Source organism: Calypte anna, chromosome 4B (genome assembly GCF_003957555.1).
Source record: "Calypte anna isolate BGI_N300 chromosome 4B, bCalAnn1_v1.p, whole genome shotgun sequence".
Lineage (NCBI taxonomy): Eukaryota > Metazoa > Chordata > Aves > Apodiformes > Trochilidae > Calypte > Calypte anna.
In genome coordinates this window covers 5,400,879-5,423,674 of record NC_044249.1, presented here as the reverse complement: position 1 = coordinate 5,423,674, position 22,796 = coordinate 5,400,879, and the positions used below count along the sequence as shown (strand labels likewise).

The following is a 22,796-nucleotide window of genomic DNA, read 5'->3' as shown; positions in this document are numbered from 1 at the left end:
GCTGATCCTGGTAGGCATCAGTGTTCAACTGCTGCCATCAGCAAGTGCATCTTACATCCCCTCATTCTGAGAGATTTGATTCTTTTGAAATTCCAGTTGTGAAGCCACTTTCCTAAAGCTGATGTGCACGGGGGAAAAATAAATATAGAGCAATTGTACACATTTGTGTGTGAAAAATACACTACTAGAGAAGAGGTGAGTGTGTGTAAGTCAGAAATGGAAATGCACGTGTCCATAGCAAGAGTCTCTGCTTGTGTCTGAACATGGAATAGAGTTGTTTGGTCAAGGTTGTGAAGAACGTCTGCTTTAATAACAATAATCAGTAAAAATGCTGAAATATCTCTGTTTCTTGCATTGTCCAGGCTATAATCTGAGGCTTTCCCCCTGTTTTTATTCACCCAGACTCAATGAGCAGAAGTGTTGCAATGCACAAAAACTGCATTTCAATAGTACCCTAAATATTAAGCTGAGTTTTTCAGAAGCTAGTAATTGTCTGATTATTCTTAAAATAAAAGTGATGCAAAAATTAACTTTGAAATCATATCTCTATTTTACAGTTGCTATTCAATATTTAGCTTTAAAAGAAAACTCCCCTGTAGGATGAAAAGTTTTGGTTAGCTCTTAGGTACTGGGTGACAGCTGTAGAATGCCATAGCATGACTGACATTTTTTCTGAAATACTGATTCTATTGACTGTTTTTAGATATAGGGGATGGTGCTTTATCTTATAAAAGTTTGTACTAAGGAACAATTCAAGTATCACCACTGTTGCTGTTAAGGTGAGTCAGGAAATAGAGGGATATATATTTGCTCAGTTTTATTCTAACCTCAGCCAATGGGAAAAAAAATCTTTTGATCAGAGTAAACTGTTTTTAAAGTGTATTCAGATTTTTTTGTGTGTTGTTTTTGGTTTTGTTTTTCAGCAAACAGGTGATGGGTCTGTTTGCAAAACTTCTAAGACAGACAAAGCACTGGTGACTACAAAACTTGTTACTCAAATCATCACCTCCGGGAAGCCTGACAGAATAAAAGGTATGGAGCAGAGAGAGAAAAAATTCCTAGCTTTTTATTAGGCTGGAATTTAATTCTTTAACACTCTAGCATGCACTTTAACCCTGTTTGCTGCCAAAGTGATGCTCTGCAAGTTAAGGTATCTTTTTGTGACTCTATATAGACTGAAAAATGCTATTTATCCCAGTAATTGGAAAACAACTCGACTTCTGTAAAACGCAGCCTGCAAAAAAATTTAAACCAACACTGCTTTACTTGCATTTCTGGCTCTGTGGCCCTGAGAAACTTTTCTGTCCTTGGGTAGGGAGGCTGCAGAGCTCCTGGGTGATGTCTGAGGCAGGCAGCACTCAGGCAGGCGGGCTGCAGGGGGCACTGCGGGGGTAGTCAAAAATGTCTTGAGCAAAGTTAAACCTCATCCACCGCCTCTTTCTGGCCTGATGGCACTTTTCAATTAAAAAACAAAAACAAACAAAAAACTATCAATCGATTAAAAAAAAAAACCAATAACATACAAACAAATCAGCCAAGAAAGCCCCCTCCTCCTTCTTGTCTCTCTCAGTTCTTAGCTTCAATCTTTTAATATATGTTATATACAACCAATTAATGCTGCTTCTTGTGGAGTCAGATGGAGAGGAAAACTCAAGAGTTTAACTCCACATCCCCCGGCTCCACATTAACAGATACCGATCTTTGTAAATGATGAGAGATTTGCAGTTCCCCCTCACTCTTCTGGGCAGAGCAATGATTTTTCCCTGGTTTATGATAAAATCGGTGATCATGAAGAACAGTCAGTAGCTTCGGTTCAGTTCTCAAACTGATACTAATGAAAAGTTTTAAGGGGTGGTGGTGGTGGGCAGGCATGTTCCCTACCCCCAGCACAGGGAAGGTACTAATTACTATTTCTGTTGGCCCACTCTTATTTTCCAGCCCAACCTAGACCTAGTCAGGAATTGTTGCAACAGGAATGGAATTAAAAGCAAGTATCATATTGCTGAGCACTTAAAGACAAAGACAGCTCTTTACCGCTGTCAGTAACTTAGAAACTGTAGCCTATGCCAATCTGCAGTGGCAGAAATTAAGATGGTTTAAATCAGATTTCATGACTCATGTATGAGTTCCCAATTTTATTTCCAGCTGCATGTTAAAGGACAAGGGTGTCTCTCTGAGATAGCTCTAGTTTGTCTAGGTACTGCTACTTATAAACTAACAACCAGTTAAGATTGTGCGTGCAACAGCTTTGTCTGCAAAACGTTTTAAAACCCGGGATTCCCGAGCTGTTATTCTTGATGCATTAATCACCCGCGCACTCTGTGGAGGCACCCACCACCGTTTGCTAGGAAGGAAAAAAAAAAAAAAAATGTCCCTGCCCAAACGTGTCATGTTTCTTCTCTTGTTTAAAATAGAAAGTTCAGCCCCGTGTCTGGGAGGCACAGGGCTCCGGGTTCTGTTTGCATTCATTATGCAACAGTTTACACAGAAGGGAAACGCGGCACACGCCGCCGCCCCGCCGCGGGGTGCAGCCTGGCCCCCCACTCCCCGCACCCCTCGGCGGTCCCGCGAAGCCCCGCGTCCACCACGGCCTCCCCACCCACTCCCCCCCCCCCCCGCCTCCGACCTCCGGAGAGCCGGGGCTCGGACTCGGCGCTGTCCCCCGTCCCTCCGCCTTCCCCCTTTCCCGGGAGCGCCGGGGCTCGGGCCGGGTGCTGCCCGCCGCAGCGCCGAGCTCCGGGCACACCGCGCAGCAGCAGCCGCCGGGCCCGGTGCGGTGTCCGCCCCGTCTGCCGGGGCCCCGGGAGGCAGCGGGGAGCCTCGGGGGCGGCAGGTGTCGGACCCCGGCCCCGCTCCGCCGCCGGCGAGCACCCAGTGGCCGTGGGCGAGCGCTGAGGGCGACCCCGCGCCATGTCCGCTCCTGCCGGGCGACGTCCGTGCCGGGTTTTGCACCTTGTCCCCGGGTCTGCCTCACGGCCTGGAGGAGCCGGAGCCGCCGCCGCCGCTGCTGCGGTGTTTACTGAGCGCTCCTGTCCTGATATCACTCCGCTGGCATGGAGGAGGAGGAGGTGGAGGAGGAGAGCATTTGATCATTGTGATGGTGGTGGCAGGAGGAGCAGCAGCAAGCAGAGCAAAGCAGAGCAAAGCAAAGCGTTAGGCTGTATCAGCTCGACGTTTTGCAAAGACTTCAGAGCTCTACTTTTTTTTTTTTTTTTCCCTTTTTTTTTTTTTCTTTTTTTCCTCCTTGTTTTTTTGTTGTTTTTTTTTTTTTTTTTCTTCCCAGCTCGGCCCGGATTGTTCATGTGTTTACTTCCCCCAGCCCGAGGATTTGCTATTTAGGTTCCTGTTGAAATGCAACTGAGCAGCCAAAGTACTTTGCGAACACGGTGCGGCATAAACACCAAAACTTTTTTCTAGAAGGAAAATACAATAAGAAAGCGGTTTTGCCTGTCTTTTGATGCCGGGGAGTCCGAGTGAGTGTGCCGTGTGTGCCCGGCGTGTGCCTGTGCTTGGATGTGCGTGTGCGAACGTGCGTGTGAACGGGTGTGTATGTGTGTGCATGTGGAGGGGAGCGTGTGTTTCTCTTTATACATGGGGAGAGACGGCTTTTGGCAGAACCTCCGGAAATCTCATGGAATCTATTTTGAAATAATGGATTATAAAAAAGAAAAAGGAGGAAAGGAACTGGTCTGATATCTCCTGGAGTTTGCTTACCCGAATTGCTGCTGCTTAGTTTGTTGTCCTTTTTTGTGTGTGTGTGTGTGTGTGTTTGTTGGTTGTGTTGCCGGTGATAACCTTTTAGCACCTTCGCTCTTTATTTCCCTTCCCCCCCTCCCTCTCTCTTTTTAATGTTTTGGAGCTTCTCGAGAGGGATTGGCTGGGGGGAAAGAGAAACATTTGCTTGGGATCGCTGTTTCCCTGATACATGGTGGTGCCCCCTCCCTCCCCACCCCCCCTCTCCCGGTTCTCTAAAAAGTATCCCATCAGGACCCCGTAGGAGACTGTGTGTGTGTGAAGGGTAGGATAAAAAAGTTCTTCCAAAATAGTGTGCACGGGGAAGAGGATGGGGGATTTCGCTGCCCCCGCTGCCGCCGCGAATGGCAGCAGTCTCTGCATCAACAATAACCTGAACAGCAGCCTCAGCGGGGCTGGCGGTGCCGGTATCGGGGTTAACAGCACTCCCCACGGTCCTCCTCCTCCTCCTGCCGCGGCTCCCGGTAACAATAACGCCAACAGCGGCGGCATTCCCAAGCACAGCACGGTGGTGGAGCGGCTGAGGCAGCGCATCGAGGGCTGCCGGCGGCACCATGTCAACTGCGAGAGCAGGTACCAGCAAGCCCAGGCGGAGCAGCTGGAGCTGGAGCGCAGGGACACGGTGAGCCTGTACCAGCGGACCCTGGAGCAGAGGGCCAAGAAAACGGGCACCGGCAGCAAGCAGCAGCAGCATCAGAGCAAACAGCAGCAAGATGCCGAGCCTGCCGCGGCGGAGCAGAGGAACCACACTCTGATCATGGTAAGTGGGATGCGGGCCGAGGGGGCTTGCGCTGTCCGCTTCGAGTCTCTCGCCGGGGTGAGCTGGAGGTCGCCCCCGTTGTTTTCCGGAGGGGAACGGGGTCCCGGCTCAACTTTGGCGGTGGCAGGGCCGCGGGCAGGCTGGGCGAACGAAAGGCTTCACAACTTTTCACGGCAAGGGGGGAGGGAAGGAGGAAAGAGGGGGGGGGAGAGCGGGGGAGCAGCAAACTTTTTTCCTCCCGTCACTTTCGGAAGAACTGCCCCGGGGAGAGGGAAGGAGCGGTGCCAGACGTGTGCCGTGGGCTGTCGAGAGCCGAAGGAGGGTTTTGTGTGTGCGCCTGTTTGACGACGGCTGCCCCGGGCGAGGGGCGGCCGGGGGCTCGGGTGGCCGCTGTTTGAAATCCCGCCGCGGAGGAAGGTGGAAGTTGGCTCCGCAGGCGGGAGATGACGGGGAAGGGGGGGAGGGAGGGAATAAAAAGTTGGGCAGGTTTCTCGCTTGGGCTACCCCGGCGTGCGGGAGTCTGGCTCCCCACTCCAGCAGCAGCAGCTCTGGCTGAACCGCTTCCTAAAGTTTGCTTGGGTTTTAAGGAGCTTAGCGAGGAGCGGAGCGGGGGGAGAAAGGGGCGGGGGCTGAGCCGGTAGGAGCGTAGCGGCAAGTAGGAAGCGGAGTTTCCCACTCCCAGCCTGCACCGATGATGAATAATAAAAGGAGGTGCGGGGGGGCGGAGGTAGCTGGGTCCTGTCGCAGCCTTATTTATAGCGGGTCGCGGCCGACAGTCTTTCTGGAGGGGGGTGGCGGCGGCGGCGACAGCGACAGCAGCTCGGGTGTGTGTGTGTGTCCCGGCCGTCGGGAGCAAGCGAGCAACTGCGGAAGGGGAAACGCGTGTGTGTCCTGACGTGCCCCCCCACCCCGCCCGGGGCTGTGCCGGGGCGGGGGTGGACACGGGGCCGCTGGATCTTCGCCTTCTGCCGGGCGCACAATGGGTGGCGGGGAGGGGGAGGAGGAGGAGAAGAAGAGAGGGAAGGAGGGGAGGTGCGATGGCAGCGTGTGGTTTACAAGCCTCGCACGTCCCTCCCTCTCGCCTTCCCCTGCTGCGAGGGGCGGTGCGGGAGGATCTGGCGGGGCGGCAGCTGCCGCTGGCCCCCGCCTTGGAGGGGGGTCTCGGTGACAAAGCGGCGGGGAGGAGGCCGTCCCGACGGCGTCTCTTCCCCTCGCTTCCTCCCCCTCCCCGCATGTGAGAGCAAGGAGCAATATGTTTATCTTGGGCAGACGGTCCTCCCCTGGTCGCAGCCTCCCCCTTGCCCCCCCTTCCTCCTCCCCGGCGCTGTCTGCTCCCCGGCCTCGCTTCCTCACTGACGGCCGGGAGCTGGGGATGGCTTTTCCAGCAGCAAACAAAAGCTTAGCCCCCACCCCCCTCTCCCTCACCTCCCGCCCCGACGGCCTCCTCCCGGGCGGCGCGGATCGCAGCCCCGGCCCATGGTGCGGCGGGACCGGAGGTGGGGGTGCGGGATGGCTGCCGCGGCGGCGGGGAGAGGCACACAAAGCACCGGGGATGTGTCTCTCTCTGCGTGTTGGTTCGCAAACAGGAAGCAGAAAAACCTCCCTGACGTCTCGTTGCTTTCCTGACGTTACCAACCACGGCACCGCCGCGTTTCTTCTCTTCCTTCTCGGGCTTATCCGCGCCGAGGGTTTTAAATCCGCACTGAACGCGGAACTCCCGTACCGAGGGGCTTTGCCTTGGCTCAAAGTCCGTGAGCAGTCACTTATCTGTCGTCAGGCAAACTGTCCTCAAATCCCTTTTGCACGGGAAGGAGCAGGAGGCTTAGGAGAGCTCAGGATTACTCCTTCCAGGGAAGCGCTGTGTCCACATCCAGCTCCGGAGCAGCTCCTGGGCTGCTAGGCCCTTGCTGGTGGGGGGATGCCCTTCCCTTTCCTTCTCAACCCCCTCGTTAAAGCATCAAACCCCAAGGTTTTTAGTTCGGTAGCTCATCTGGGGGCCTTCCCTAAAGATCTAAGGACAGATACACAAAGCTACAATGTCAAAGTTGTGGGAACAAAGTAACAAAAGGAGGAAATGCAGTTACAGATCTTAACAAGTCCCAGTTTGTTACAGTTGCGTCTTGAAGAGCTAAGAGTAACCTAATTAAAGGGCAGTTTGCTAAGAAATTCACCAGTACTGAATTTTTGTGCTACGATCTTTATAAATAGGCTTTTCATCTTAAAAAGAGAAACCCTAATACTTCATTAAAAAAAATATCCCCATAGAATAGTTTAGTTTTGAAAGAACCTTAAAAATCATCATCTGTTCCTATGGACAATATTTTTCTTCTTTAAGAATTTGTACCCAAATGTTGCCAAAACATTTAGAAACTTCTCTGCCTTGTTTCACTTGCAGAGTTTCTGTCTCATGTCTAAGAGCATTAATGAACATCCATGGGTACCTGAAAGAAATAGTAAAAACCTGAGAAATTACCCATTTTAAAACAACTGAAAAGAGTTTTCTTTGAGACAGTTATGCTTAAAAAAACCCCACAAGGAAACAAAAACAAACCCCAAACTTGATAATTTGTAGCATTCATGATGGTTTGGTAAGTTTTCACTGATTATGTGAATTGTGATTTTTATTTGCCAGACCAGTTCAGCTTTGTTTTCAACTGTTATTTTGATGTGAGAAAACACTAAATTACGTTTTTTGGGGTTTCCTCTTTATTCTCAGGTGAACTGCTGAGAGTTTTACAGTGTAACAGTGATATGGCTATGCTACTGCTTTACTCTTCACACAAAATCCTTACCAAAGTCTTCCCTCAGATTATTAAACTGCACAATCTGGAAATAAAGCAGTCAGAATTAAATGACAACAAACACAGTGAGGATAGCAAGAAACACTCTTTCTAACTCTTTTTTATCAGAGCAAACCAAAGGAAAGGTTTAGGAGATGCATTCTAGATCAGGGCAGCAGCTGCCCAACAGCCCTTCCTGGAAGGTGATGCTGAGAGGTGCCCTTCAGCAAGCTGGGTAAAAAATGTCTTTAAATTATCATTACCAATTAAAGATGTGCACTCGGATTTTCTTCATTTAAAGGAGTAGCAACTCCCCAGCCTGTACCGTGCCTCTTGTTGCTGCTCCCACAGTTTACACCCCGAGTTCATAGAAGGGATTATGCAGTTTCCACTGTGTTAGACTTTCTATCAGCTGACAAAGAGTTATCAGTGGGAGCCCTTTTTTTCTCTTTCTTTCTTTTTCTTTCTTTCTTTCTTTCTTTCTTTCTTTCTTTCTTTCTTTCTTTCTTTCTTTCTTTCTTTCTTTCTTTCTTTCTTTCTTTCTTTCTTTCTTTCTTCTTTCTTTCTTTCTTTCTTTCTCTCTTTCTCTCTTTCTTTCTCTCTTTCTCTCTTTCTCTCTTTCTCTCTTTCTCTCTTTCTCTCTTTCTCTCTTTCTCTCTTTCTCTCTTTCTCTCTTTCTCTCTTTCTCTCTTTCTCTCTTTCTCTCTTTCTCTCTCTCTCTCTCTCTCTCTTTCTCTCTTTCTCTCTTTCTCTCTTTCTCTCTCTCTTTCTCTCTTTCTCTCTTTCTCTCTTTCTCTCTTTCTCTCTTTCTCTCTTTCTCTCTTTCTCTCTTTTCTCTCTTTTCTCTCTTTCTCTCTTTTCTCTCTTTTCTCTCTTTTCTCTCTTTTCTCTTTTTCTTTTTCAAGGTTTGGCTGTATTTTGTGATTTGCTGACCCACTCTGAATTTATGTCTTGGTACAGCCCAAGTTTTCACTATCTGAGTTTTGAAATCTCTGGATTTATAACTGGACTTGAGGAGAGCAGTGAGTTTCAGCACCAGTTTGCTCCCATACAGACATTGATTGGGACATGCACGAAAATTAAAATAGTTTATACATGTCTGGGAGGACCTGTTTTTCTTCCCCCCTCCCTGCTGAAGCTGGCGAAAGCCAAAATTGTTTTCCTTGCCTTTGAGCTGGACTGTTAGAGTGCTGTACCAGCTTGGTTTTCAAAGGAAGTACTGGGAAAATTTGCAGTGTGTCCAAAATTCTGCTGCTCATCTTCGGGCTGGTTCCAGGAAATATCAACACATTATTTCAGTTCTTTAGTTCTTTGTGAGCTAATCTGCCTTCTTGTTTCCTCTTTTAAGGGAAGCAAGATAAACGTAAAACTTTTATGGCTCTTCATCCATGTTTTTGTCTGTGGTTCAAAGATATTGTGTGTGTATTTAATACATAATAGATCACCAAGTATATAATAAAGAAGTAAATACAGAATGCATACTGTAAGTCCTATCACTTCTGTTTCTGATCACTAACAACCCTTATTGTGTTAGTGATCACTAACAACATCTTACTGTGCATCTTTTGTCATTATTTTTGTTCAGTGAAACTCTGAAGTTTATAATTACCATAGTGACCCTGTAATGCACATTTATTTACATCTTAGCTCTACTCCAAAGTATAGAGGAGCTGGAGCTGCTTTTTCCTATTTTAAAAGATGAGTCTGTTCTCATTTAGCAGTATGATGGGCTTGATGCTGACCCATTCCAACCCTAAAACCAGTCATGAAGAGTTTTAAACACCATAAATATGGAATTTTATTTAGATCACAGAAATCATATGACCCCTCAGATCATCTTGTCTATTCCCCAGCCAAAGCCAATTCAGAATTACTTTCAGGTTAGAGAAGATGGGGCTGGCACATGTGGTATTTTCCAATACTGTTTTTTACCCCTTCTGGGCTAATGAACTGCCTCATGGAAGTTAATGATCACATTTCCCTTCTACCTGAGGGAAGGGAGATGGGCAGGGTGATCCTTTCAGCTTGCTTTGTAGTAGGGACAGAACGAGATGCTCAGGATTATAGAAATCTGGTTATAGCTCTTCCTTGTTGGCAGATAGTCCACCACAGAAAAGTAGTTCCCCTCCTCACCCCCTCCAGTCCTTCCTTTTTGTTGAAAGAGGTATCTTAAGTGAAAAGTCTAAGTTCTTAATTTGCATCACTGATTCATGGATAATGTAATTAATGAAATTGTGTGCTGTGGGTCTTGTGAGGGTTTATTTTAAAACTTACACCTGCTGTATTTCATGTGTAGCAGTCTCTGTGTTCATAAACCTGTGTGCATTTCTGTGTTCTTGTGTAATATTGCTGTTTAACTTCCTTTGCTCAGGAGTTAATTAGCTACACTGCAGGAAATGTCTGTTTTTCCAGCATTGCAAGAATGAAAAAGATAATTTTTCAGATGTTTCTTTTTCTTTTAGACAAGAGGTCAAATACTGCAGCCCTTACTCATGCCTGATGACTAAGTAGGATTAAGCATCTCTTCAGTTAATAAGCTGTGTCTGATCTTGCTCACACTGGGGTAAAGTCAGTAGTAAATGCACAACTGGGATGATATCAGAATTAAATCCCAGGCCAACAATGCTGCTTCTCTTTCATATGCATTATAGAAGGAGTCATCCTATAACCCTTTTTAGTTTGCTCTTCTCTAAGGGTGGATCTCTCTGTCTTTCTTATTCCACAGCCTCTCCCATTTCTCTTCTCCTTTTCATACCAACTCAGACTTGATGCTCTGGTGTGATTCCTGTCCTTTAGGACAAGGAGTTTGTGTGTTGACCTCTTTTTGCAGCTCCTCAGCACAATAGGTTTCAGCTTGGCAAACAAAGGAATGGAGAAACCCTTCCCTTTAAGCACTGCAAGCCTCTAATGACCTTTCTGTTCTCTGATAGAAAGTGTGTCCCTTTAAAAGATAGTGGATTGGGTTATTATAAGCCATAGGTGGGGCAGGGCAGGGTGTATTTTTATATATGGTAGCCAGTCACAGTGCAATCTAAGCTTCAGCTTCACCAAAGAGAACCTGTTGAAGTTGTAGGCATCGTCAAGTTCAGGAAGAACAACTTTGTCTGGAATGTGTCCAAAGCTCATTCTGCTAATGCAAAAACAAATATTAATATGAAATTGTGTTGTGACCATTGGTTGCATTTAGGCTAACCTAAATTTCCAGTAGCTTGACCTAAAGCTTAAGGTCTCATGAGTGGCTTAAGCTGGTGTAAAGCTGAGCTGCTGCCAGTGAGGAAATCCTGTCTTTCACGCTCTTGACAGTGGCTCTATTTTTTTTTTGCTGTCTCTTTGCTGATGGTTGCCCTTGGTCATGTCCCTTCACTCATCTGCTTCCCGGAGCAGGCAGGGAGGCCAGACACATCCCTTTCTTTTCTTCTGGGTTAGTTTGCAGTTGGATCAGATCCATGATTTGCTTGACTGGCCTTCCCGTGAGCAGCAAGCAGCATCTTACACCACCTGAATCCTCTTGTGAAACTTCACCCTTATCCCAGGGGAAACATCTGGAACCTATTAGTTAAACCATGCTCACCTGGTGGCATACATTTTACCTGAGCTAAAGAACACCTGGTGTCAGTGCTCCTGGTTCTCCTCCTGCACACAGACACTGGAATGGGAAAGGCTGTAAGTAGGAAAAGCTTCAGAGTTCATTTTTCACTTAAGCACTTGTATTTGTATGACATTTGGTTGCATATTACCACAATATGTATAATTCATGTGAGAGGTGGGCTTGGATTAGCAGAGGTTTAAGGACAGGTCTGACAGCCAGGAACTGTTGACTGGAATTCTTCAAGTGTATTTTTTGTGAACTGAACTGAGAGGTACAGTCTTCAGCTGAAGTTATGAGCCTGTAATCACTTTGCCAGGCTGGGATCTCACAAGCTGTTCAGATATGCAACGTATTTGTATGTTCAGTGGGAATTTGGGAGTCTTAGTGGAAGATGGATGGGACGTATTTATTTTGCTTGTTTGTCTAAGATGGTGAATCACAAAACCATATAACTTTGATTACTCTTTTGCTTCCCCCTCACACACTTCAGTTTCACAATATTTGTAGCTCAGAAGTCATCCTAGACTGCTTCAGTTTGCTTTTTGAATATTTGAAACCCAGTTTAAAAGAAAATGTCTTTTTAAACTTGCACTAGGTAATAAGATAGCAGCTGCTGATGTGCTTACAGGAAGGTCTTGAGCTGCCTTCTTTCCAGGCTTCCCTCTTTCATATTGATTTTTGTTTGCCACCACAAACAGTTAAAACTGGCGAGGAGATAAGAATACTTTAATGTTTGGTTGACCTTAGAGAAGTGGGTCTGCCCATAAGAAATTGGCATTTTGTGTACATTTGTGCAAGTGCTAAGGCTGATGCTGCAGTGCTGGGGGTAGTGTGGGTGATCTGCTGCTGTTTGCTTGCTGTCAGCTCTGCACAAAGGCACGGATTAGAAAAGAGGTTTGATTTTATGACTTTCAGAGTAATTAAGCTACTAAACAGAAAGACCAACAGCTCAAGGATTTTTTTTCTTTAGGCTTGTTTTTCATCAAGGCCACTTTCTGTAAGGTTTTTGAATAGGGGCTTACAGTGTTCCATGTGGTTCTCAGCTCTTGATGGTTGAAGGTTGGTGGAGCTGCATTTGAACTGATTACATTGCTGTAACTGCATGCCAGACAGGAGCATTGCAGGTTTAATAAAACAATTCAGCTTCATTTTCCTTTGGTCTTTAGATTCAGAGGAACATCTGTTAAGTGCTGCAGTGAGGGTGTAGCTTTTCTGCCTTGTCTTTATGCTGCTTGTGAAAGCATCAGGCCTGTTCAGAAGGTCCTTAGAAATTGTGTACCTACATAAAGAGCAGAGAATGGGTCCCTAACCTTGCTCTGACCCTGGGTGACAACAAGAAGCCTGTGTATGTGTGTTATATATACCAGTACATGTCTATACCCTTGTTTTTATACTGGACTGCAGTACAAAGCAAAAGGATTTATGACCAGTGCTCAGTTTGGATGGTGAAAGGGGATGTAACTAATCCAGTAAGTTTCAGACCCACTGATATGCTCCTGTTTTGTATATTTTCAGCCTCTTTCCTTTAGCTCATATCTACTCCACTGTGATGTTTTGGTACTTCTTCCTTGTGTTTAATCTAAAGGAAGAAGGGAGGTGGTTATGGCAGACGAGACAATGAAAGAGTTCTGGAAAACACTGGAGTTTTTTAATCATTAAAGGTATTTCCTTACATTAAGGAGAACAGACCAGCTCTTAGCCAATAGAGAAATTGTAGCATTTCCTACCACTTCTGTTTATGCAGAGTTTTGTGGTTACAGACTCTTTAGCATCTGAGAAAATGACTTTAAAACCTGCCTGCCTTAGCTGGCAGTAGTTGCCTTCAGCCTGCTAAATGTTACATTTCAGCTGGGATTTTTACTGCTGTTAATGTTTGCCTCTGAAGCTGGTGGCTGTTGTTTTGCTTTCTGGGATTGCATTCCAGTGCATGACTGTGGCAGCACAGGGGGAAATGCTACTGCCATTAAATAACCCATTTTTAATTACATTTTTGGCAAGCAGTGTATCTACTCATTCTATGTATTTTTAGTTGTCATTGAAGCAGGTAACATAGCTTTGAAGACTTCAGTGGACTCACATAGGAGACTGAAACTGAAGTGGCCACAACTTTGGGCTCCAAACTGGCTGAAATGTTCATGGCTGGATATGAAGTTATGGTTCAGAAGAATCTGTAGGTCCTTCTATGACAGCACATTTCTGGGCTGAGCTTGCAGGCTTTGCATTCCAGGAAAAGTGGAGATACCATGGTGAGGTTGCAGTGCTATCTTGTTTCCCTAATTCAATGGCAAGTAGTTTTTGCTAACTAGTTTGTAGGCTGAAGGATCATTTAAATGCTGGATTGCTGCAGTTTGGAAATAGGTTTCAGAGAATTTGGGCTTGCATTTTTTTCTGGTTTATTTGGGTTATATCTGTGATTGGGGTTATCGTTTTGTAAGATGTGTTCTACATCATGTAAAACAGCAAGAAAAAAACTTATTTTTTTCTCCTCCATTTAATTTACAACAAACCAAGAAACACTGTGTTCACACTATGGTTTGCTGCCCTTCTCAGGAATGTTTTTGTGGTAGAAAATGCCAGCAGTGGGTAGGGATGATGGAGATCTGTGCATGTAGAGCAGCAAAACCAAAATTGATCTTGACCAGTGGTGCTAAAAGCTTCACCTCTCCCTCACCTATTACTGTGCTAATGTGTGTGTCAGTCTTGCTACAGCCAGAGAGGTTCTCTGGGAAGTTGGTATGGACCATCTTTGGTTATAGTTGCTATGGATATTGGAATTAAAAGAAAGACATTACTGTATGGTTTTCATTTTGTGTCAAAATACCTAATTTCTTGGCAAAGTGATTCCTCAGGAATGGCAAACTTGTCTCTTACTCTCTTTTTACTGGAACATGAAGAAGAGAGTGGATCAGGCCAAGCTGTTTGTGTGAATTTACTTTATGTAGAATTAAGACTTGTAATATGCTAATGAATTTGTATTCATAATTACTAAGAATTCAGGGTTTAACTGAGAAAGAAGCTAACAAAAAAAGAAGCTGCTAGGAACCCATTGGGTTTACATGTTTTTCAAGTAGTTTAACGCAACGAAATGTCTGCATCCTGCATACAGTCCAAGAGCTTCATTATGCAGGGACTGAAAACATCTGTGGAAAACCTGGCTAGTTCATCTTTTTATGCTTTTTTCACCTGTTTCTGCCTTAGGGTTAGGTAGAGGAGGCAGCTGAAGCAAATATAGCAATTTGGTGCCATTAAAAGGGGTGCTCTCCTCCTCTTCCCTCTGTGCTCCAGTCCTGTGCTGGTGAGACCAGGTACTAAGCTAAAAGGAAAATTACCTATCTAGGAGAAAAATGGTGTTTATTTTTTGGTGGAAGGTGAATCTGCATGGCACAGGACTGAAGAAGAGGGAACAGAGGGGAGGCAGGCAGGAGGTCCCATGGCAGCAAAGCTGGGAGGTAAGCTTTGCTTTGTCCCCTGTGCCTTTGTCCCCCGTGCCCTTGTCCCCTGCCAGGTTCCCTGCTCAGCCCCCCCATTGACAGCCTCCAGGTTGTAGCTCATGTGGCCAGAGAGAGTGTTTTTTGAGGTATTTTTTACAGTATTAGCATCATTATTTGTAATGATGAGGTGGTGATCCAAAGTGTAAAGAAGGCTGAGAAAAAAAAGATCTTTTCACCCCAGTCTAGTCCCAAGATGATGCCATGCTGGTCACAGTGTGGGCTTGTGCCAAGTGGGTGACCTGAGCACTGCCCCTCCTGGGAGGAGGAAAATGGGCTTGTAGTCAGACCAGTTTTCTTCCCTGGTTTCCTTCTGAAAACAGCTAGATCTTTTTAATGTTTTAACAAGGAAAAGCATGATTTTGCTTGAAAATTACAGTATAGTAATTACATTTTTTTAATCAGGCTCCTCAGATATATTTACGCTTGTTTTATTTTCATGTAGAATAATAAAGTAGGTAGAATAATTATGGAAAAGCCCATGTAAAAGGTATCAATGTCTGCATAATGTGATCCCTTGACTTAGGTGTGGGCCTTGAGGTGTGCTGATTGTGTCCATGGTAAAGACACTTGCATGTATTTTTATTTTTCTTTATTCTCAATCCAGCTCTGGGTTAATATGATGATAGCTTTTTATTACAGAATCATAGAATGTCCTATTGCCACATACTCTTGGAAAGGTCCCTCCCAAGCTTTCTTGTAGCCTCTTCAGGTCCTGGAAAGCCTCACTGGGGGCTCCCTGGAGTTGTCTTTTCTCTAGGATGAGCAATCAAAACTCCCTCAGCCTGTCTTAGTCAAGGAGTTGTGGAAAAAAGTCACAGATGGAGCAACTTCTTCCAACTTTGCTTTGTAATTAGTAAGATGAGAATTAGTAAAGATTACGTATATTACAATTTCCTGACTGGATTTTTCATGAAATTGTTCTTTGAATGCTGATTGGTGGAGGTGATTTAATTAGTTTTTAACTTGGTTAGTTAGAGGATGTTCAATGGGGCTGTATTTATTTATTTGGGGTTGGTTTGGTTTTCCTCCTTTCTCCATTCTTTTTTTTTTTTTAATTTCACAATGAGCTCACTTGTTAGAATCTTGTTAGTGCAATAGATAAAGAACATTATTAGCAATATTGGGATCTATAAAACAACGTGTTCCAAACATCAAGTTTCAGGAGTGCTTCCTTGAAGACATTATTTCTGATTTCAGAATTATTTACTTCCCAAATCTGTGACTTATGGGACAGTGAACACACGTTGTAAAATCACATCAAGAGTTTGTCAGAACAGATCTGGACCAGCCAGCACTGACCACAAAGGTAATGCCAGGAGCAAATTCAAATTGTGCTGGTTATCTCAACTAACAGTGGAATATTTAACAATATTTAACCAAAGTAAATCACCTTTTCCCACCCCCAAACCCCCCTTTTTTAATACATGTCCCCCTTTTTTTTGTTGTGTGTTTACTGGGGTTTTTTTGGGTTTTTTTGTTTGGTGGTTTTTGGGTTTTTTTTGGTTTTTGGTGTATTTTTTTAAGGTTTTCTGAGCTCTTAATCTGCAAACTTAGACTTTTGTAAATGTAGGAAGATAACTGAGGCCAATATGGGGGAAAAATAAATTTAAATCATATACACAGGGCTCTGTAGGGCAATGTAGCATAAGTAAACTCAAAATATTTTATATTATTCAGTGTGCATTTTTTACAAATCTACAGTTCTTATGTGTTTTAAGCTGGGTATCAAATGTCTTTCCTGTTGTGAAGGGAGGAAACTAAATGCTTAAATGCTTATGGTTGTATAAACTTGTGTTGGCACAATAATATTGGTTTTTTTCACTAGACAGGATACAGGTAGTACTGATTTTATAATGCATATTGACAGAATTTTTCCAAGAATTCCCTTTGGGCAGGGTTTTTGTCTTGCTTTTGCCCTTGGTTGGGATAAATTGTTGGTTTGTTTCTTGGGGTTTTTTTGCAATGCTTCTGGATGGTTTTCCTGTTTCTGCTGAAAAGGATAGAATGCCAATTAGAGTTGTCTCTCCAGCTGTCCTAGTGGAGATGGATTGGTAGCCTGAGTGCAGGTGAGAAAATCAAATGTCTGTGTTATTGCAGTTTATCACAGGGGTTTGTAATTAACTACCTGGACACCTCTCTCAGGTTGTGTGTTGTGATCATTGCACTCAAATGTAGGTCATGCTAAGGCTGCCTTGTAATATTTTTAAAAATAAAACAAGCTTTTTTTTTTTTTTTTTCCAGTTTGCTTATATTTTCAAAGATCTTTTTTCTTAGTTGGAAACCTGGGGAGAAGCTTGCCTCAGGTGGTTGACTTGTTTAATTTGAAAATCAGATTAAGGGGAAAAAAACACACTGTTTCCTCTGCTCTTTGAGCAAGTTCTTGAAACCATTACAATGAGAAACTGTGGTACATCAAAATTAAGCCTTGTGGTCCCAGAGGGAACAGTGAGCAGGGGGAGGTCGGCTTCTTCATCGTGTGTGGAGTGGAAAAAATAAAAAAACTATCATTATGCTCAGTACTTGCTTGTTCACACATGCTGGAGGTTCTCCTTCCTCTTGGAGTCCTGACAGACTAAATGGGACCAGAGTCTGTTCCCACCTACACCAGCAGGATCATGGTAGGGTCTTTCCCCCTGTGTCTGCTTCCAGCTTCCAAGGATTGTATCCCATTCATCTCAAGAAAGGTGGATGAGCAAGTTTGCCTTCAGCTCCTGCCAGTTTGGGAGGAAAACCAACCAAGAAGGGGCTGCAGCAGAAATGGAGAGACCTGGGGAAGTGGACAGGGAGAAAATGTGGATCAGGACTGGAATTCACACTGGAGGGGAGCAAAGCAGACAGCAATCAGCTGGAGCAGAGGGACACAGATAGATAAGAGGGTGTTGGACTTGTTGAACTGAGCTGCAGCACAGAACTTTGCTCCCCTGCTCCCTCTACTCAGACCTGGCCAAGCACTGGCACAGCTCATTAACCAGAGCTCATTAACCAGGTCCTTGTAATGAACTGGACTTTGCTAGCTTGATGCTGGGGCTTTAATCAGGGCCATACTCATGGCCGGCTGTAAATCAGTTGGTTTGGAGTTGGGTTTTCTTGCTTTTCCTGCTTTTTGCCTCCTTCAAAGCATGACAGTGTGCTGTGCCGTCTGATTCTCTGAGGTGGTGATGTGTTCTTTTCATTTTTTGTTCTGGTTTATGGAATCCTAAGCTTTTTTCAGTGCCACAGATAATGAATTTATTTTACAGTCATTCAGCAAATGCAAACCTCTAGCCAGGAGGGTTGCTTTTCCCAGTTACCTGTTGCATATTCCTTGCAAGCCCACGACAGACCATGCCCAAGTGGCCTCTTACACATCAGTAATGGACACATACTTGTATTTTAAGTCCTTTATGTCCAAATCCAATTTGCACATTTCTGAAGTGATTAATGGTGTGGGTTTTTCTCATGATGGAGTAGTTTTTACTAAAGCAAGCTACAGTTCAATACTTTTTACCCTCTTCTCCCTAAACGTTTTCTGCTAATATAAAGCAGTTTACAAACCTGATAGCTCTGTCAGGGAAAAACCAATGTGTATTTCTCAAAGCACTGGAACAAGGGGAGAGTATTTTAGATACAGTGGTTTAGTGGTTGTCTCTATTCCTATTTTCTGATGGATATAGAGGGAGATGCTGAGGAATTGTATTCCTGAGCAGCAATGAGAGATTTTGTTTCCCTCAGGAGGAGGTGTCTTGTATTTTTGGACAGGAGGGGATGGACTTCTATCCCTGGCATGAAATACCACCACCAAACAGCCAGGATTTTTAGGAAGATTTACACACTTGATAATGGAATAAGCCAGAGTTATAATCACATCCTCCTGTTGGCTGAACATCCCTGGCTGTGCTGTGGTGTGTGAAGCTGGTGGTTAACTGAGCTGTGTGCTGGTAAACAGGGGAGGTTGGAAATTAAGTTCTAAGTTTTGTCAGGCCTATTTGTACCTGTACAGCTTGAGCCATCGTGGTCTCAGGCAGAAGAACTGAGCTTTTTCATAAGAAGAAATTCTTCAGTGTGAGGGTGGTGAGACCCTGGCACAGGGTGCCCAGGGAGGTTGTGGCTGTCCCCTCCCTGGAAGTGTTCAAGGCCAGGTTGGATGGGGCTGCTGGGAGGTGTCCCCATGCAGAGGAGTTGGAATTGGATGATCTTTAATATCCCTTCCAACCAAAGCCATTCTATGATTCTATTAAAGTCTTTGGACTATCTGGAGTGCTTTGTAATAGGATTTGTATGATGTGAAAGCGTGGCTTTTGCAGATTTAGGTTGTTTGGGCAATTGACAGAGGTTTTAAGTGCACTGTTCCATGTTTCAGTGGTAATACTGAGATGACAACATTCCTCAGGTAGTGAACAGTCACAGTAAGGACCTTATGGGACCTTTCAGTACTTCAGGACATTTCAGTAAGGACCTTATGGGACCTTTCAGTACTTCAGGACATTTCAGTAAGGACCTTATTGGACCTTTCAGTACTTCAGGACATTTCAATAAGTACCCCAGAGTTGTCCCTTTTCATCCAAGGGGGAGGGCAGAAGGATGTACTTGGCTGTGTGCTTTCAGCACAATGTTTTACCTGTCCAAGAAGTATCTGTGCTCAGTTCAGATAATTTGACTTCCCTTTATCTCAAGGAATTTGAGTTTGACCTTGGTGTAAAGGCAAAGAGTGATAGGAACCCTTGGTGTTGCAAGAGCACTGGGAAATTCATGGAGTTTCACACCTAGAATGTAGGATGCACCAGATCATGAGACCCTTTGGTTTTTGTTGGGTTTTTTTGTTCTTTTTCCCTTCCCCTCATAGAACTGAGTGGATGCCCCCATGTACTTTGGCAATATATGTTTATTTTCCTCTCATTATTGACAGCTGTGTGTTTATGTATTGCTTCTGTTCCTTTGATGGTTCTGCAAATCAATCTCCTTCTTTGTTATTTGGGGAAGAGATTTTATTATAAAATATTAAAGGGCTCATTTAATGTCATTTTGTTTACCTCTGAGACACAGAACATGCAAGAAAAGAAAGTCAGTGGAAGTCTTGTAATATTTAGAATGAATTTAGGGGTATATCTTGCAAAGTTACTACTGACAAGCAGAACCCAACATTTAGATAAAGAACTAATCCTTACAGTAAACTGAGTTTTGGCAAACCACCCTCAAAAATCCACGTGTTCATTGCCTATATTTGAGCTATTTATGAAGACAATTTATTAATAAAACTTTTTTTTTTTTTTCTGTCAGATATCAGCACTTCCTGGCTCTTGTTTTCCTATACTCCCTATGTATGGTTTTTATTCCTAGAATTTAGAAAACCAAACCTGTCATTTCTTGCGTAGGGTCTGCAGAGGTTTGGGGTCATGCAATGCTCTGTGGATGGCAGATAAGAAAAGCAATTTCTATACAAGAAATTTCTGAGTGTTCTCTGCTGGGAACCCCCCACTCCTGCCCTCGGAGCTAAGGGTTCACAAGCTGCAAGCTACTGAAAACTAACATACAGACATTAAAAGCCACCTACCAAATGCAAAGATACAACTGCAAGTGTAGCAGAGACCAGGTTGAAATGATTGTTGAGGTTTTTAGGCTGGGCTCTGGCTGAAAGGAAGAGGATAAAACCTTTGGGTGCCAACCAGAACACTTCTTTTGTGGCTGCTGGCAGGGGTCTGTGTCTGTTCTTCAAGAGAAAGAGACCCAAGTCTTCAAAATTCTCTGTGATTTTGTGCCATTATTTGTCTGGGTGTGTGTATGGGATGTAAAAAGCAGATAAATACTATATTTCTAATTCCTCACAGTAAGGCTGTGCACACACTTCACAGATGTGTTCATATCTGTAAGTGCAGTCACTATATGATTGGTTTAGTTCAGCACAGATGATGTCCACTGATGGTTCAGGTTTTATTAAGAAAATGTACTTTCCCAATTGCTTTATAATAATAAATATGTCACTTTGCTCTAAGGCTATCATTCTTTGGAGCAGAGGATGTTGCATTAGTGTTTTAAGTATCTGGGAAGAGGCATAGAGCTTGTCTTTACAGTTGGGTAGCCTCATGCTGAAATTGCTCCTAAGACAGAATAATTCATATGGAGGGAACCTTGCAATGACTAATGGATTTATTTATGGTAAATGTGTGTTTTGACAACTAGGACCATACCTTTAATTTCCGTTTGTAAGGTGGAAGTTTGAAGAATTGGAGGGCTCTGACACTTGAAGAAAATTATGTGATTGGAAAAAGTCTTCATTTCCTCCAAAACCATTTTTCTCCAAAGGTTTTTCATCCTGGCACTGCTGGGTTACTTTAATTCCTCCCAAGGAAATGGGGGTGGGAGCCTACAACACAGCTCTGTTTCTGCAGCACTTTTGCTGGCTGCTTCATTTCAGCATCCCCTATTACTGCCATGTGGATTTATCTCAGTAATGGCTCAGTCACATTTAGGAGATAAAGTTTCAGAACCAGGCTATGTATTTAAAAAAAATGTTTAGTGTTGGCTTGATTCTTTCTGGCTGAAACTTTGGTGAAAACTGGGTTGTAACCAAGTCCCCTTTTTGTGCAGAGTGTGTGGGAAGGGAGAAGTGGCAATCTCATTCCCAGGGCAGCTATCTGAGGCTATTTGCATTTGGTGTGATGTTAGGAGAAATATTATTCTGACCTGCCCAGCAATGAAGGCTGCAGGGCTTCTTCAGGATGACAACAACAGAAAAATCCCACAAAAAACCCAACCAAGCAAAAAAAACCCTCTTGAATTTCTGTAGCAAATAGCTCCTAACTTGGGCTAATTCTGTCCAGCCTGTGATGGCAGGGAGACCTTGATGGCCCAAAATATCCAACTTTTTCACTTGACTGCCTTTTCCCAAGGTGCTGCCAGCCCTGTGGGTTTTTTTCAGGAATACCAGTGTTATCTTAGCAAATGAGCAAGGAGGGGGAAAAGGACATTTCCCTGCCCCTTCCTGCTACCAGCAGCATAAGGAATGGGAAGGTTGTGCTCTTGGCTGGTTGGTCCTTGTTGTCCTGTCAGATCCATCTGAGCACTCCAGTTTGCTGGACAAGCTGGGAAGGGTAATGTAGAGGGATGAATCCCTCTGGTTCCCAGTCTGCACGTGCTGAATTTTAGGTTGAAATCATGTGATTTCAGGGTTTTGTTGTTTTTTTTTTTTTTTCTGGAGGAGCATTGAAAAGCTGTATTCTTCCATATTTAATACTAAAAGTACTTGCAAATTAAATACATTCCCAGAAGCAAGTACATTAAGTACTCTAAAGAATTAACTCAAACCATTATAAAGGCTGGAACTAAGTCTGTTCTTAAAATACAGTTTCAGGGAAGTAAATAACCTCTCACAAAGAGTAAACTATTATAGTTGTATAATATCTGGAACCCATTTCCTCACTGAAAAAATAAAATAAAAAAATCCTTGAGATTACTACTGCATGCATGGGAAGACCTTGGCTTTCCAAGGGTAAAGCCCTCAGCTCCCACACAATCCTGAGCATAGAAATAGGCAGCTGTCCCAGCACTGTCAGGAGGCTCAGGAGGAGATGTGAAGCCTCCCTTGTTTTGCTGGTCAGCAGCTCTCAAGCCAGAGATGGTTTTGATGTAAAATAATTTTCATTCAAAAGCGTTTCTATTGCCTCTTTTTCATCTTTAGCTTGGATATTTGTTGGAATATCCAATATCACCTTCCACTGCTGGAAGCTGAGTCAGAGAAGGGAAAGAATACAAACTTCTGACAGCTGAAGGAAGTGGGGAGTGGCTGAGAGGTTGTTCTGGCTCCCTCCCAGCTTGTGCTGAGTCCCATGGAGCTGCCAGAAGTGTTTGCAGTGGTGTCAGCACCCGTTCTGATGGCCCCCAGGCAGCTGGAGCTGTTTGGCTTTGGCCTCAGCTTCTTCACTTTGTGCCTGGTGCAGATGTGTGCAGGGATTCCAGCTGCAGGTGGGTGCAGGGACTGCAGATGGGTGCAGGGATTCCAGCTGCAGGTGGCTGTGCAAGGTGGGTGTGCAAGGACTGCAGCTGCAGATGGCTTTAGGGATTCCAGATGCAGATGTGTGTGCAGGGATTGTAGCTGCAGATGTTGCAGGGGTTGCAGCTGCAGCCCTGTCCCCTGCCAGGGATGCAGGAGTGATGCTCCCAATCCCCCTGCCAGAGCCACGGCCCTGGAGCAGCTCCCAACTTTCCCTTCCTGCTAAGAGAGTGCTGGTTTTAAATCCAATTGCCTTGCTGTTGTGTTGGTAATTCCCAACTGCTTAAACCCGGGGTTAATGTTTGAGTTTTCTCCTTTTTTACAGTTTTTGTTTCATAAAACAATACGTGCTGCTGGTGGCCATCCAGCTGAGAGCTGCTCTGTGCATTAAAATGTAATTTATTAAATCAAAGGAATGAGTAAAATGTCTCCTTTTGGGGCTAAAACTCAACTGTTC

At 44.5% G+C, this 22,796-nt stretch overlaps 1 protein-coding gene and 1 long non-coding RNA gene across 3 annotated transcripts in view; one reads left to right on the top strand and one right to left on the bottom strand.

Moving 5' to 3' along the window:
• Positions 1 to 2,124: 2,124 nt before the first annotated feature.
• On the bottom strand, positions 2,125 to 2,993 carry LOC115598346. Its single transcript, XR_003987588.1, has 2 exons — positions 2,872 to 2,993; positions 2,125 to 2,344 (listed from the first exon to the last, which is right to left on the bottom strand). It is a non-coding gene; the product is annotated as an uncharacterized LOC115598346 (long non-coding RNA).
• Positions 2,994 to 3,224: 231 nt separating this feature from the next.
• Positions 3,225 to 22,796, top strand: part of MAML3 (mastermind like transcriptional coactivator 3) — a 248,735-nt gene continuing 229,163 nt past the window's right edge. The window contains exon 1 of one of the 2 annotated variants that reach the window (XM_030450806.1): positions 3,225 to 4,513. In XM_030450806.1, the coding sequence (XP_030306666.1) occupies positions 4,064 to 4,513 (450 nt within the window). In that variant the 5' untranslated portion in view covers positions 3,225 to 4,063. The remainder of the gene's footprint in view (positions 4,514 to 22,796) is intronic. The other variant, XM_008490294.2, reaches the window with a different exon arrangement.